General features: G+C 37.2%; 1 protein-coding gene across 3 annotated transcripts; it reads right to left on the bottom strand.

Moving 5' to 3' along the window:
* Window positions 1–3,342: 3,342 nt before the first annotated feature.
* On the bottom strand, window positions 3,343–10,734 carry LOC117402472 (TATA box-binding protein-like 1). Of its 3 annotated transcripts, none has more exons than XM_034003650.3 (8): window positions 10,506–10,734; window positions 9,707–9,966; window positions 8,475–8,662; window positions 6,767–6,849; window positions 5,870–5,933; window positions 4,647–4,750; window positions 4,464–4,558; window positions 3,343–4,147 (listed from the first exon to the last, which is right to left on the bottom strand). In XM_034003650.3, exons 3-8 carry the CDS (start codon window positions 8,607–8,609, stop codon window positions 4,068–4,070), a joined length of 561 nt encoding a protein of 186 aa, XP_033859541.1. In that variant the 5' UTR covers window positions 8,610–8,662; window positions 9,707–9,966; window positions 10,506–10,734; the 3' UTR covers window positions 3,343–4,067. The 3 variants fall into 3 exon arrangements, with proteins under 3 accessions (XP_033859541.1, XP_033859542.1, XP_058880158.1); XM_034003651.3 differs by having other exon boundaries at window positions 8,475–8,657; XM_059024175.1 differs by having other exon boundaries at window positions 10,639–10,730.
* Window positions 10,735–17,377: the final 6,643 nt, after the last annotated feature.

The raw sequence follows: 17,377 nt of genomic DNA, 5'->3' as shown, positions 1-17,377 counted from the left end.
ATGTGTGTCACTCGCAGCACAGAATCCAGGTTGAGCTGCTGCAGCCTGGTTGCAGCTTTGCAGTTTTCTGATCGAAATGTTTCTGCTGAAGCGCTGTGGCTAGCTTCAAGATGAAATCTCTCCTACCTTGTACAAAACCAAGGAATTGATGGCTGCCAGGCCCAGTAGAGATAACAGCAGGCTTATATATATATATATATATATATATATATATATATATATATATATATATATATATGCACACACACACAGAGTGCCTATAGAAAGTCTACACCCCCTTGAACTTTTTTCACATTTTGTTGTGTCAGTACCTCAGTTTCATGCATTTAAATGAGGATTTTTTTTTCCACTTATCTACACACCATACTCCACGCTGTTAAGGGGAAAAAAAGTTTTATTGAGAAAAAATATATATATTCAAAATACACAACTGAAAGATCATAATTGGATAAGTCTCCACCCCCCTGAGTTAATACTTGACGGAAGCACCTTTGGCAGCAATTACAGCTGTGAGTCTGTTGGGATAGGTCTCTACCAACTTTGTGCACCTAGATTTGACAATATTTGACCATTCTTCTTTACAAAACTGTTCAAGCTCTGTCAAGTTCCTTGGGGAGCGTTGATGGACAGCAATCTTCAAGTCATGCCTCAAATTTTCGATTGGATTTAGGTCGGGGCTCTGACTGGGCCACTCAAGGACATTTACCCTTTTTGTTCCTTAGCCACTCAGTGTGTGCCCCAGTCCCTGCCGATGAGAAACATCCCCATAACATGATGCAATTTTTTTTTTCTTTAAATGTAATAAGATAATAGTTGACAGTTTTCAAGCAAAGACGTTTAATTTTACTATAACCATTACAATTTTTAATATATAAAATGTAATACGCTGTTAGCATTTTGGATGTTCGCACTCATGAACAAAAACTCAGAAATTATGTTAGTATAAAAGTATAATTAACATAAAAAAAAAGTTTTCACCAGTGATCTTTGGCATGCTAGGCAAACATGCTAACCACTACACTGTAGGCCAGGGCTACTCAACCCTGGTCCTGGAGGGCCGCTGTCCCTCCTGGTTTTTGTTACACTATACACTAAATTGATTAATTGGACTGTGAGAGGGGAGGGATTTGGACTGACTGTTAGGTGCATGCGGGAGCCTGTAGAGGGTTTGTACTCTCCGTGTATTCTCACACTGTCAGGCAATGTCTTGTTGACAGGACTCAGCTGTGAGGAAATCGTATACTATTTTGTATACTCTCTGGCTCATACAGGAAATATAGTGAAGCGTGACTTCACGGCAGAATCCTGAGAATCAGAGGCTCTGGAGCAGCGACTCGGAGAGACGGAGTGGCAATTCCGGTGCAAGGCTTACAGACCCGGGATGCAAGCAAGCCACAGGGGTTATTTACTGTGCTACTATAGTGAGTTTAGTGAGACTGAGCCGTCCCACGGTGTATGAGAGGGTGCAGAGCAGTGCCTGTTCCTCAGGGCTCCCACCACTAGAGGGAGCAACGAGCCGCGGTAAAAACCTGCACACTTTATTTTGTAGTTTTTCCTTAAAGTATTTTATTTTCCTTTTTCCTTTCACCTTTTCACTTATTTTTTCTTTGGATTACACATCTGTGTGTGTGTTGTGTGAAGACGGGGCACAATACCATTGTTGGTAGAGTGCCCCGAACTATAACAGAAACACCTGCCAAACAAGCTTACCCTAATAAATCTGGGCGCCTGTGCCAGCGTTTCATCTTTGAACTTGGTGTCTGTCTTGTGTCTTCCCACACCCTACCACATGGACCAATGAAGCTTCTAATAAGCACTTAATTGGTCCAATTAAGTAATTTAGGGTACAGTTGAAAAAAAAAACAGGAGGGAGAGTAGCCCTACTATAGGCTCATGCTGCATTCACGCCTCTCCGCAACAGTGAAGTAATCACCTCACACACAGAACTGACAGGCAGGCAGGGAAAATGAAGCCGGTGTAGTGAGAGATTTATTTTTTCGCGAGAACGAAAGAACCTCACAAAAAAAATATTGAAAAAAAAAACTAAGAGTCAAATTCTTTTTTGTCAGGTCCAATTCTTCTTTTGCGCTTGCGAAAAAAGAATTGGCCTTGTGAAAAAATAAAAAAAAATCCCAAATCCTTTTTCATGAGGTCCAATTCTTCTTTCATACTCACGAAAAAAATATTTAAACTGTATATTTATTAACATTTTATAATATATATATATATATATATATATATTTTTTTTTTTTTTAAATACACATGGCAGACCATCGTATGTCCAAATGATTGCAATTGACCCACTGTTGTGTCTGTCTGCAGCCCAGCTGCTGACTTATAACATTTGGGAAAAAAAACGGAACAAGGTGGTGGCCTTGCGAAATTTTTTTTTTTTTTTTTTTCGTGATGGCCACTTTCTTTTTTTGTATCAGACATAAAAAAGTAGAAATCCCACTGAAAAAAATGGGGGATGAAAATGTGAATAACTTTTGAACAGATGAATATTTTTATATGAAACAAATGCAGGTATACTCAGTCACATTTTCATGTTGTACCACAAAAACATTCTGTTTAAAATTCCAAACTGTCTTGCTGCAGGACGAGGGAAAAAATTGCAAAAAAACGCACAAGTGACTGGAACGTTACTTTCCTTTTCATATCAAGAGATCTACCCCATGGGACAGCGTATACCATTTTTCAGGCAAATCCGTCAAAAGACTTAAAGGTTATTAAAGGGCAAATATTTGTTAACATTGAATCCGTGATCAAACCCTAATAATAATTATACACACACATATCTATATATCTATATCCCTTACTATTTCATGGTGTTTGCAATGATTAGGAGTGGTTCTGGGATATGTTCGCACCAATATTGAGTTATTATATTTGTTTCCCTAAATCTGCTTTTACCTGGCTTTACCAGGCTGGCAAAGTCACATTGCCACATGATTTCAATAGAACGAGGAAAGCTTTTCAGTGCCGGCACCCAGGACAAGCTCAAGCAACTCAAAGCAGATTTAAAATATCAGTATTGAAGGAACAGAACCCAGAACCACTTTTAATGTTAGCAAACACCTTTTACCGGGAAAAAGGAATTAAAATGATACTCTTTAACCTATTGAATCAACATGATGACAGAACAGCCACCTTTCTATATCCCCAGATTCTGATACTCCAAACCAACTAGTTTCATTACAATAGTAATACCAACATACCTATTAAGTTATATACATAATAATTACTGTTAATGATCATACAATCATTTTTTGTTCCAGAATTTTATAAACTGAGATTTGAAAATAGATCCCTGAAGAATGAAAGAAATAAAACCACACTCCCTTCAGATATTTGTTTTTATTGTACAAAATAAAAAATTCAATAGTATATCTAAAATGGTTTTCATACAGTGTCTTCATAAATGTACTGCACAAAGTGACAAAACAGAAGATGTTATTATTAAAGAAGCATAGGGTACTGCCTTAGATATACAAATATTTAGGATGGCAATTTGGAGAAATATGGGGAAAGGTTAATTGTATTGTATGGTAATATACCGGTTCTGTCCAAAATATGTTTAATACATTTCTAGTTTTATATTTGAGTACATGCTTGCTTTAAATAATCAATTTGAAAAAAAAAGTTTTCATTTCTTTACATAGATACAAAATATGTAGTTACGTTATACAGTCATAAGAACAGTATTGTTAAAACAAAATGGAAAGGCTTGCTTCTTTGGTGTCCATGCATTAAAATATGAAGACATTTCTCAAATAAAATCCACATGCTCACATACAGAATGTGACTGTTTACAAGAGTGCACATTACAGCCCTGTTAGTGAACCAATATATTACTGCAATGCAGATAAGTCTTTGAAAGCAGCAGCTTTATGTCATGTAAACACTGAACAATACAATATTATTAATAAAATACTTAAGAAAAAGAATTGTATCACTGACTTGAATATTTGAAAAGTATACCAAGTATTACCCAGTCCATTTCCAAGAAACTGTAGCAGTAAAGGTGCTTTATTTTAAAAACGAGACAATTATATATATAAAAACATTTATATATGGATCTTTCTGCATTCAAACACCAGTGGATAGGTCTGTTCAACAGCGGTGGCGATAAACTGTACATTTGGTGCTGGCAAAAGAACAGAAAACAGTAAAGAAAACAATGTTAAAGTATCGAGTTCCAAGAGTTTACATTATTGTGCCTAATCATTTATAAATAAAAAAAACATTTAACAGAGTGATAAGCTGTGATGTTAATCAATTTCCATCCATTTTCCATCAAGTTTGTTACCTGTGGTTTATTTTTGTTCTCAGGTTATGCAGATATTTCATTTACAACACAACATATTTAAGTTGCTATACATTGATGCTGAGCTGAACTTATTCCTTAAAATGCTCTTAAAAGAAATAACATTAGCTTCTTTTTGAGAAGCTGATTGTTTTACCTGTTACTGTAATGCTTCCAGTTGAGAAAACCTGTAGTGTAGCTTTAATATCTTTAATCCTATATAATGCTGCAGGGTGCAACTCTGGCTCATAACTGAAACAAAAAAAAAAGTGAATTAATTTAAATGATGACGTGAGCAAACAAACAAAGCCAAATGTTAAAGTGGTCATACAGGACTTACCTGGCCAGGGGTCGGTTGCTCTTTGTAAACTCTGGTAGTCGGATTTGAAATGGCATTGTGCATACAGCCAGTACGTTTACAACTTTAAACTCTGTAAATTTCACCTGTTGGAAGTAAAAATAAATAAAAATAAAAATGTGTACAAAAATGTGTATAGATATATACAGTGCCTATAGAAAGTCTACACCCCCTTTAAAAATGTTCACCTTTTGTTGCCTTATAGCCTGGAATTAAAATGCATTAAAATAGTTTTTTTTTTCATTTATCTACACATCCTACCCCACAACTTCCAAGTGAAAAAAATATTCTAGAAATTTGTAGAACATTAATTAAAAATAAAAACTGAAATAGCTTGGTTGGATAAGTGTCCACCCCCCTTGTAATAGCAATCCTAAATTAGCTCAGGTCTAACCAATAGCCTTCAAAATCACACACCAAGTTAAGTGGCCTCCACCTGTATTAAATTGTAGTGATTCACATGATTTCAGGATAAATTCAGCAGTTCCTGTAGGATCATAATATAACATGAAAATTGGTATGATCTGTCTTGAGATTCTACAGTTCAGTAAAACGCAACAATTGTCCATAACCAAATTGGGGACAGGCGAAAAAACACAAAACATAATTGGTGACTCTTAAAAATAAAAATTACGCTTTTGAAGATATGTATGCAAATACATACTATCACTCAAGGGACTAAATGGTTATTCTAGCCTTTGGAAAAGAAGGTACAACAAAATGAGTTATTTACACTCAGTTCATTGTTTACAAATCATGCACAAAAGCGCCTTCTCTGGCCACAACATCCCATTTCATTTGGAATTTACTGACTTTTTACTTGATGAAAACTAATCTGGGAGGTTTTCTAGACATCCTCTGTTTTCGACCAACTCTGAGACTCCTGATTTTTAGTCCCCTGTGAATAGTGCTTTAAATTGTTTCTTATTCATTTGAGAAATGAAATTGGTGGGGTTTTTTCTTTTAGAAATCAATATATTTTGGATTAACTAGCTTTGAGAATCTAACCTATTATGTCTCCCTGCTTTTGAACAATACAGTACATTCAACTTAATGGTGACACAGTGTTGACATATTATGATACAGCATAAATACAGTTCTGTGATACAGTTTTTGTTTGATTCCAGTATTTGTGTGTGTTTTCAGTTCTAAAATTCACTCAAATTGATAATCCAGTACACAAATAATAAATATTCAAAAACAACCTTAAAACCTAGTTTCTGTAGACACCGTGCAAGTCTCCGGGCACCCAACTTAGCCTCTTCTTCACTAAAGAAATTGTAAATAGAAAAATAGGTTATTAAGAATACCTTGAACAACCTGGAGTGTCTTCTACTCTTGGGGGGGGGGGGGGGGGCATCTTAACTCTTTATTTTATTATAATCAACTCTTAACATTGGAAAAAGTGAAATAAAAAAGAAGTCGACAAAAAATTCTGAAACGCATTCAAATAATTTGACTACCTATAATACCAAAACCATGGATAATCTGCTTCTCCTGAAAAAGAGGACACCACTCATTAAACAAATGCTTTTGATAATCAATGCTAAGAAACTACAAAATTGAACAGGACTGGGTTTTCTTTTTTAATTGTTATTTACCAAGTTCACAAGGCAAGACCAAAGAGCAAAGCAGCATTCCATTCTATTAATAAAAGTACATGGTAGTTATTTAAGTGGGCAGGGGTGTCAGTTTTAATTTGTCGTTGGATTGAACCAACAGGTAGAAATTGTCTTCTTGCAAATGTATTCATTATAATTAGCTGTATTTGGTAGCACCTTTCTTATCTGTTAATCATTTTATCAAAACAATCCCAATTGTGTAATATTTTTCAAGTGGAATGCATCTTCTTAAAGTGTTCCACAACATACACAACATATATGATGGGAATATTATTTCTGCACTGTAATAGTTAGCAGATAAAATAAGGAATGGATTTAAAAAAGCAGATGATCATTACACAAATTTAGGGTGCATCTCATCAAATTGGTAGCGTTTAATTTCTGTATCATAACATTCCCTGTTCTTAGAATAAGGGTCCTGGGACAGAACTGTGGTATTGTCTAAAATCACCACCACTTTCTCTAGCTTTACAACCTTACCTTGTAGCTCCAGCGCAAATAATTTTCCCTGAGGACCATATTGAAGCAGTTATTTTGGGTTTTCTTAGTTTCATTAAAACCTTCTGCGGAGAGAGAAAAAAAATTGCAATATATCAGATAAGCAATGTGGTTTACAATGCCTGTTTAAATCTGCTAAGAGCATGGTGTATTTGCCTTTATTTATAAAACAAAGAAATGGCTTTGGAATGAACACGGTTCTGCTACAAACTACATGTTTGAAAGTGCTTGGGCACTGGTGAAGGACACTGCTGCTGTACCCTTAAGCAAGGTACTTTACCTAGATTGCTCCAGTAAAAATCCAACTGTATAAATGGGTAATTGTATGTAAAAAATAATGTGATATATTGTAACAATTGTAAGTCGCTCTGGATAAGGGCGTCTGCTAAGAAATAAATAATTTAAAAAAAAGTGCTACCAGTTGTGCTTAAAACAACATATATGAAGTCCACAATTAACACCAAGTTGCACTTTGGAAAATAAACTCTTCATCTGACCTTTACCAATAAATACAGCTATTCCAATAAAGCAGCAGAAAGAACATAAGCCAGAAAACTAGAGGAACAACAAATGGAGAAGAGGACCTTGGAGAATGTCACCAAAGCACCTATTAATTTACAGAAAGTGTAAAGTATGGCGTGTCCTCCGAAGTGTGTGCCGTCAGCCGCCCGCTTTTTTTCCAGCGTCGGAGGACAGCGCAGCTCTCGGGCAGCTTACAGGCAAGCCCGCAGGCGCCCTGCCAGACTACAGGGGTCACTGGTGCGCGGTGAGCCGAGGACAACCTGGCCTACCTAACCCTCCCTAGTTGACATCAAAACAAACCTCTCATAAGACCTGCGGCAGTGTCAGGTGACAGCGTTGGGGAAGATTTTTTTTTTACATTTTTTTAATCATCCTCTGTGATCTGGGAGTAGTGACAGGAGATATCTATGCCAGATTTGCGGTACTATTTCCAGTGGCAACAAAGATGTTGTTTGCATTTTGAAATACTTGGGACAGTGGCATACAAAGGATACCCGATGCCCAGGCAGTGGACTTCAGTGTATTTTTTTTCTTTCTTTCTATGTCCAGTAGCTGTGCTTCGGAAGGTTTGATGCCTAGCGGTATTTTTTTTTTTTTCACCACTTGAATAAGTGTTGGTGTCTGATTCACCTATTGATATACCGCGTCAGTCATCTTTATTGCGAATTTAAATATGGCTACCGTTTTTTTTTTTTTTTTAGTGGCATATAGATAGCTACAAGTGATTCGCCTCTTTCTGAAAAAAGCTCCAACCCATGGGAATATGCTGTAATTACACCCGCATGTGACCTGTTTTAGCCTTCAAATCTGTGTCAAGAAATGTTTTTTCAGATATTCGGATCTTTGTCCCAGCAGTAGAATAAAGCATGGTAGGAACTCAGTATGTTACAATTGAGATCATGAATATGGCTCGTTTGTGATATATGTGGCATACAGCCGGCAAAGCTCTCTGATTGGCTGAAAGATCCTTAGCAGTCAATAGCGAACAATAAATAACTTATTTGCTGTACTTTCAAGTGTCATATTTACAGTACACTGGTTTATTTGTTCAAAATCAGTCTATAATACTAAAGTACCATATTAATAATAAACCTAGAAAACACTTTGCATTAACTACCATTTATTTATAAGGCTGGTAATAAAAATGTCAGAAAATGAAAACACCTACCCCAAAATCACGCTTGTAGATCACATTTGATCCCTCTAGTGCAATCTTTCTTAGATTTAAATGGCATCTTGTTTTAAAAACGCACACAACATTTGTGATTATAATGTCCAGTGCAACATCATTGTCTGGTTCCATTAGGAATGATGAGTGTCAGATCTTCAAAGCACCATACCAAGAGAGGTACTGTACTAAGAAAAAAAACAAAAAACAGAAACAAGGTATGTTAACATACGCATCTCACCTATCAAGAATATAAATCACAAATTACAGGTGTCAGTACAATGAAAAAGAAAGCCATCATGAACTACATCCACACAATGCAAAATAGCATCTCATACACAAATGTCCATACATAGCTTCATCAATGTGGTCTCATGACATGCTGCCATGTGATCCACTAGACTTGTCAAAGCGTGAAAGTTGAGTGCAACTATTCAGAAACAATCATGGAATGACTAAAAGCAGAAGTATGTAATTGTCTTGCTTTTTACAGTTATTCTACCATAATCAAACTGCAGATATATGCAAAACTTGGGTGCACATTTTAAAAGGAGACATTATATACATTGTAGTGGCTGACTGATTTTGTTTCTGAGTACTACTTATTTTGGAATTTAGTGAGCCAGTGTAGCCTAGACAAGAAAACCAGGCTAGGAGCCAAGTGTTTCTGGTTCATATCCCATCTCTGCACCTGGTAGCTCACTTTTACACTTGAAAAAGACATTTATTGTAGTTATTATATTGTAGCGTGCATGGGGGAAGGCAGCAGCAAGGCTGGTAGGTCACGTAATCACACACGAAGACTTAAGCAGAGGAGCCGGCTCTTGTGTACATCTGTATCGGCGCTATGCTTTAGTGTGAGAGGTCCCGGGTTCACGCCCGCCCTCCGCCTGTGTATGGATTGCCTCGCCCTGTGTGATGCGCCTGTCTGTGTTAACCACAATTGCTACAATATACTGTATAACAGATTGTGTCAGTTGATTACTGTATCCTTCCTTCTGAAAACTGGTCTTTGCTTAGATGTGTTTATCCTGCACTTCTGTCCTTAAACATTTCTAAACGAGCAGGTCATGCACCAAAACTGCTAAATGTCACTCATTTTAGGAACAATGTCTCCTGTTTTTTTTTTTAATTCGCTCAACTACAGGTACTCCATACAACAGTCGTCTATGATGTACTTTAAATGTTACAACAGTAAATAAACAAAAATTAAAAATCGTGATATTTTCAACCTTTTTAAACCGTAGCTTCTTTCTACTCGTTCCCCGACTGTACTTTGCGGAAAAAACCGTTGGAAATTGTCCCTGTAACAGCTCTGGCTTGATGGGTCACTTTCTTGGAATGGTTAATCGTGACACCTGCAGACTGCACCATTCGACTGACACCTCCTTCAGCCAATGAAGTGGCGGCTTCCAACGTTTCTTCACAGGTTATCCAATAAAAGTCACTGTAGGCGGGTAGCCTCTCGTCGTTTCGTAGAACCCCTACAGAGCTAAACAAATCATCAGGAATTATAAAGCTTGGTAAAACAAATACAAACAACTTATTACTTAAATCTGTCGTCGCCTCTGAATTGTTTGGTGTAATTCCACAAATATTTATGTAGCTTGCAGTCTCCAAAGGAAAGTCCCTACATAAAACATGGAAGGAAAAGGTTTTCACGGTAAACTAATGCAGTAGCAGTGCGTCACTTCTTTGAATGACGCTGCTCAAAATAAACAGTAACACTTCCTGTAATTTCCGTATTTATCTCAGTAAAATATCAAAGAAACAATAACGTCGTGTTGGCATACAAACTAGCTAGCTAGTACAAGAAATAACAATATAGCTAGAATGTATTTTCAATGTACTAATAATCTGTACTGGTACTCAAATCAATACAGCAGCAGGTGATAAATACATTTTGGATTAAAATATAACTTTACATCCATTTGATTTAAACGTTTTAGTGCTTGATTAAACATACTAGATTTGCCTCAATACCATGTTGGTTTTTATTTCGCTTGGAAATATGGGGAAAACGTTTCTTACCTCGGTGCATTACAAATAAAATGAAATCAGATTATATCTAACTAAATCTTACTGGACACAGCAACGCTCTCCATCGCCGATTTAGTTTTAAAATGTTTTGTACAGCATTGTAAAACATTTCACAAAGAGATACCTTCTCAACACAAAACAAAAGCCATCACCATCTAACAAAACGTATCAAACAAATATTGTAACAGTTTCCTGCTCTGGACTGTTTAGCTCCAGAAGGAACTACACCCGGTCTCAAGGAGATCAAATTATTCTAAGATTTTAGAATTAGCGTCGCCTACCGTTGTGGAGTACTCATTGCATGTAATTTTGTGCCGTGTTATATTACCTATTTTATATAAAAGATACATGAAATGATCAAAGTAATAACCTTAAGGTTATTTGTTCAAACCTTGTTAACTGATCTAAGCATATTTTCCATGAATCTGGCTCGAATGTGTAAAAAATGGAAATGCTGCACTACCCCATAAGCATTTTCAACTTTACACTAAAATATGATTCTTGGATATTTACTATACCTTCTTCTGTAGTTTAGCCAGTGCATTCTGCTTCATCATACACCAGTTATTGTTGGCTTTCCAGTTTGTTTACATTAGGTAGTTTTAGCTGCAGACACACAGACTTCCCTCCTCGAATCCTTCTTACCCTAACCATAACCCTCAGCTCCCCTCTTGCTAGCAACCTGCTGCAGCAGGGGGTGAGTCGCTATTTGAGGTATGTAGGACTAGGACTTTGGAAACAAGAATATTTAATTGGTATTCACATTTACAGTTAATAAATCTGAATATGTCCTCTAGTTAGGAGTAGTACAAGAATATGGTCATTATAATTAACAGATTACTGCATTAACATATTTCTACCAGTAGGGGGAAGTATAAGTCTTATGCAAGATGCCATCTAAAAAACAAATCAAATAACTCAAATGATACAATCATACTGATTTAAATTAGCACTGCTAATTTCTGGTTAAATATTAATATTATAAAGTCAGTACACCTGACTTAATAATATTAATTGCTACCTAAATTTCACAGTAAAGCCTTCACACCTTTTTATACAGTATATAACTATTTTATTAACTTTTTAAGTGATTGTAGCTAACAATATAAATACATACATTGTCATCCATTCATTATATAGTTCTCATATGTGTAGTTTTGAAAGAAATCTATGATTAAGCAAACATGTGTTTTAATTTTAAATGTTAAAGAAATGTTGGTTTCAGGCCTTGCTTTCAGACAGTCTTGTATGTTCATTGTCAATTAATTTGGAATGGAATCGGCCTTCTGTCAGTAACCAACCAGCTGCTTCTCCTAATGACTTACATGTTTTGCATCAAGGATGATGCTTAACCCAGCAGACTGCTGAAGTGCAAGTGTCGCAGATATACTGGAGGGCAAGACAAGCAAACTGAGAACTTTATTCTACCTACAGTAGTATAGTACCAGAGGTCATGTTATTATTATTATTTATTTCTTAGCAGATGCCCATATCCAGGGTGACTTACAATTGTTACAATTGTTATTTTTACATACAAATACATTATTTTTTTTTACACATTATTTTTACATACAATTACCCATTTATACAGTTGGGTTTTTGCTGGAGCAATCTAGGTAAAGTACCTTGCTCAAGGGTACAGCAGCAGTGTCCCCCACTGGGGATTGAACCCGCGACCCTCCGGTCAAGAGACCAGAGCCCTAACCACTACTCCACACTGATGTTGTAAAATGATAATGCATAGGATAAGAAAGATTTATGATATTATGTTGATAGCTACAAAACCTGTAAGACAGCAAAACGATTCAGTATAATGAGCCAATCAGCTTCCAGCTCTAGTGGGCTTCTAATAGACAGTAGACGCCTGCTGGAACATCACGGTCACAGCATCAACTGTGAATCAAACTTAAAATCAATCTGCGCAAGTACCGGCTTTTTCATTTTGATTTAACCTCAGTTCACATCTATTGGACAGCAAATACTAAACAAAGACACCATTGGTCAAAATGTATTTTATTGTCCACCAAAACCAGCCAATCAGTACTTTGCACTGTCAGTCCTTTACCTGCAATTGCGGAGTTAGCCAATCACAACCTGTCAGTGTCAGCGTTACTGGAGCTCAGACACAGCATCTTTCAACAACAACAAACCGAGTCGCAGACAATTTAGTACTATTGCACTCTCCAGATAAAGTACATGTAAAAAATATATATGTTTTATCTAATTATGTATGTGATTTTTTATGCACATTTTCTGGACTATTTACCTATTTATTTATTTTTTCTCAGCGGAAAGATACCTTTCGAATCATTATAAGTTCGGCTCGTGACGCATAACAGCAGTCGTGGTCGACTGCCACACGGTAGAGCCTTCGTCGACGGTCAAATACAGTCAAACATGCATAAACAACATGACTGAGTGTGTAGTGCAGGTATGTAGGACAACATTTTTGTTCGAACTTACCTCAAGCCCTGCCATTTTCCACTGGGGATCAGTTCCTTTCTTAGGGTCTTAGGTCAAGGTTACTTAAAACATATATTCAGTAAAATAAAACAAAATACAAATCAATAACAAATAAATGTAATTAAGTGAATGAAAAAGCATAACTACGTTATAGAAAATCCCTCTGTTTCTGCTAATTATTTGATCATTGTCTACCTTCTTCCCTTTGTTGTGTTTGCTAAATACTGTAAAACATCTTTTGGTTTCTGTACTACAAGGCAGCTGTAAACAGCTATACACAATTTATAAGTAAGTACATCCCCCTGATTGCTGTGCTTTCTGTGGGAAATTGTTTAAAACAATAACATTTACTACTAACTTACATTTAAACATAATGCTTGGATTTGTTCGTTTTTGGATGAGACGTAAAACCGAGGTCCTATTGTAAGTGACTCTGCAGCAGCAGTTGTTGATGCATTGTTCACCCCCCTTGTCTCTGTAAGTCGCTTTGGATAAAAGCATCTGCTGAATGACGAAGTAAATAATTAATTAATACGAATAAGAGAGTTTCTACCCAGCAAGTGTAGAGAACGTCAGTTCGCGCAGGCAGGCCCATCACACAGGGCGAGGCAATCCACACAGGGCGAGGCAATCCACACACAGGCGGAGGGCGGGCACGAACCCGGGACGTCTCGCACTAAAACGTAGCGCCAATACCGCTGTACAAAAGAGTCAGCTCCATTGTAAGGAGCGTATATCGGGCTTATGTCTTAGTGTGTGATTACGTCACCTACCAGCTTTGCTGCTGCCTTCCCCCGTGCATGCTACACAAGCATTTAGCCAATATACCAGTGTAAACAGTACTTTAGCATGGGTGCGCAAATTCCTTTTGTCAAGGCTTCCTGTTGTTGAGTAGTTCTCACTGGAACAAATATATATAAAAACAGATTTATTAAACATTTCTATCCCTTACCCAATGATTTGTAGAACCACAACTGGAATGTAAGTATGTAACCTCAATGGTAGCTTTTCAGCAGTTACACTGGTATGAGCTTGTACCACAGTGGTAGCATGATCTAATTTTGACATACAGTATATCATTGTAGAAAACAGAAAGTACTGATTAAAGGAGAAACCTCAAAATGGAGCGAGGTAACCAGTGGTGTACCATAGGGATCAGTATTAGGTCCTCTGCTATTCCTAATCCACATTAATGATTTAGATTCTGGTATAGTAAGCAAACTCGTTAAATTTGCAGACGACACAAAAATAGGAGGAGTGGCAAACACTGTTGCAGCAGCAAAGGTCATTCAAAATGATCTAGACAGCATTCAGAACTGGGCAAACACATGGCAAATTAAATTTAATAGAGAAAAATGTAAAGTATTGCATGCAGGAAATATAAATGTGCATTATAAATATCATATGGGAGATACTGAAATTGAAGAAGGGAACTATGAAAAAGACCTAGGAATTTATGTTGACTCAAAAATGTCTTCATCTAGACAATGTGGGGAAGCTATAAAAAAGGCCAACAAGATGCTCGGATATATTGTGAGAAGTGTTGAATTTAAATCAAGGGAAGTAATGTTAAAACTTTATAATGCATTAGTAAGACCTCACCTAGAATATTGTGTTCAGTTCTGGTCACCTCGTTACAAAAAGGATATTGCTGCTCTGGAAAGAGTGCAAAGAAGAGCAACCAGAATTATCCCGGGTTTAAAAGGCATGTCGTATGCAGACAGGCTAAAAGAATTGAATCTATTCAGTCTTGAACAAAGAAGAATACGCGGCGATCTGATTCAAACATTCAAAATCCTAAAAGGTATAGACAGTGTCGACCCAGGGGATTTCTTTGACCTGAAAAAAGAAACAAGGACCAGGGGTCACAAATGGAGATTAGATAAAGGGGCATTCAGAACAGAAAATAGGAGGCACTTTTTTAGCCAGAGAATTGTGAGGGTCTGGAACCAACTCCCCAGTAATGTTGTTGAAGCTGACACCCTGGGATCCTTCAAGAAGCTGCTTGATGAGATTCTGGGATCAATAAGCTACTAACAACCAAACGAACAAGATGGGCTGAATGGCCTCCTCTCGTTTGTAAACTTTCTTATGTTCTTATGTTCTTACCAGTACATACTGGTTAATGATATATGTCAAAAAAGTACTCTTGCAAGTTATCAGTGCCAATCTGCTTCTGTATCAGGATGGCTGTGCAATACAAGTTCCAAATCCATTGTGTTGCTATTGGTGGTAATTCTGTGGTTTGTTAGTGGTTCGGATAAGGTTTCATCAGCTAATTTTAGTTTTAGTAATGGATGATATTGTTTAAAATATAGCAATAAACATCACTACAGCCATTTTTTGTTATTTAAAAAACAAACAAACAAAAAAAAACACCTGTTAGTGTTACAGTTAAGGCACACTTTATATTCCATGTATTTATTTATTTAGTATATGCTTTCATGCAAATCGACTTACAGGGACTGAGGGTGAACTATGCATCACAACTGCTGCTGCAGAGTCACTTACAATTGGAACTCAGTTTTACGTCTCATCTAAGGACATGGGAAAGAAAAAAATATATGTTTACATAATTTCTTCAGCTCAGTATGAAAACAACATTAATAATGGCTTTAACGGGAATGCCAAAAACCTTATAGACCCATCTTGATTTTACAACCCTTAGGTCTTCCAGCATTCCTATTAAAGAGATTTGTGGTTACACTTCATTTTTTTAAAAGGCCACTGGACTTGGAATATGCCAGAAAGCACCTTTTGAAGTTTACATTAAGATCAATGTTTATTTATTTTTCCCCTGTTACAATGACAGTGGTTCAGATAAACAGTCCAATTCTAAATACTCTAGAAGGAACATCTGGACTTATTGTTTGCGGTTCCTGGATTGGTGACAGTTGAATCCAAGTAGCACATATAACATTTTTAAGTGGTAATAGTCATTGAGAATTTGCAGCTGCTGTATTTGTCCCTTTATTCACTGTATTTTTAAAATGATCATGTTTACCACAGTACAGAGCACAGAGTATATTCATTTGGAAAGATGTTGGTTAAATCTCAACCTTTGGCCTGTCGGCATGAACTAACTTTTGTTCTACAAATTCTGTAAAGCAGGTTAACAGAACTCTTAAATCAAACACAACCTCATTGGCAGTACGCTTCCAAATCAATACTATAAAAAAAATATACTGTAGCAGGGTGATAGTCCTGCCTGTGTATTTAATGGGTATTTATGGTATGTGTGATAATGTTGTAGTGCACAGGAGAGGTGTCTTGGCCGTAGGCCTAAAGAACTACAGGTCCCAGAAGCCTCTAGGGCTGAATTGGAATCACTTGGGGGTTGTTTAATTATTGGTTAAGTGTTTGTAATTAGCGTAATGTCTTCATGTATAAAAGCCTGTCTTTGTCTGTGTTGGGTAGGTGAAATAGGATTATGTGTGGTGGTTACTGTAAGTACTGTGTGTACGTGGCAACAACCATGTGTTGTAAGTTTTACTACTGTGTGTTGTGAAACCGGTAACTGTGTTTTGGAAATGGGTAAACCGCTTAGCGGTCCTGTACTAGTTTTAGTTTGGGTAAAAGTTAGTCGGGGCAGCAGTGTGGAGTAGTGGTTAGGGCTTTGGACTCTTGACCGGAGGGTCGTGCGTTCAATCCCAGGTGGGGGACACTGCTGCTGTACCCTTGAGCAAGGTACTTTACCTAGATTGCTCCAGTAAAAACCCCACTGTATAAATGGGTAATTGTATGTGCCAGTGAAGGAGGAGCTGCCTCTCAGCGTGCCAGTGAAGGAGAAGCTGCCACCTCCAGTCAGAAGAGGAGTCGTCTCTTTCGTGTCAAGAGCCAGAAGGGGAGGAATTGCTGTCCCCTTGTTTTGTTGTAAAGGTTGGGGGTTTTACAGCAGGGCAAAGAGGTGATGAGACCACCTCCCCAGTGCCACATTCTGACACCTACAAGTCAGGTGCCTCGACCTATACTCCCAGACACCTGCCCTTTGTGTCTGGACCGTTGGTCGCCTTGGAATGCTGGTCTTGCTGCGCACGGGGGAAGGGGGGGGGATGTAGGAGTCTGTGTGTTGGTTACTATAAGTACTGTGTGTACTGGGAAACAACTGTGTGTTATAAAACAGGTAATTCTGTTTTGGTAATGGGTAAACTGCTTAGCAGTCCCGTAGTAGTTTTAGTTTGAGTACAAGTTTACTTAGTGCTCCTCGACTTGGATTTAGGCTTTTGTTTTTGTTTTATTTTCTGTAAAATAAAAGTGTGCAAAAAGCATTTAAACTGCAAACTCCAGTCTTTGTAAGTGCTTTCCTGCCATTGTCTGCCTTGACCGTCCGCCTGTACCACAATACGTTTTCAGTCTCATCATACAACTGAATGCATTTCCTGTACATCTATTCAGTAATT

Source organism: Acipenser ruthenus, chromosome 5, assembly GCF_902713425.1.
Source record: "Acipenser ruthenus chromosome 5, fAciRut3.2 maternal haplotype, whole genome shotgun sequence".
Classification (NCBI taxonomy): Eukaryota; Metazoa; Chordata; class Actinopteri; order Acipenseriformes; family Acipenseridae; genus Acipenser; species Acipenser ruthenus.
Note: the sequence above shows the minus strand (reverse complement) of the source record. Positions and strands in the feature narration are given on the sequence as shown.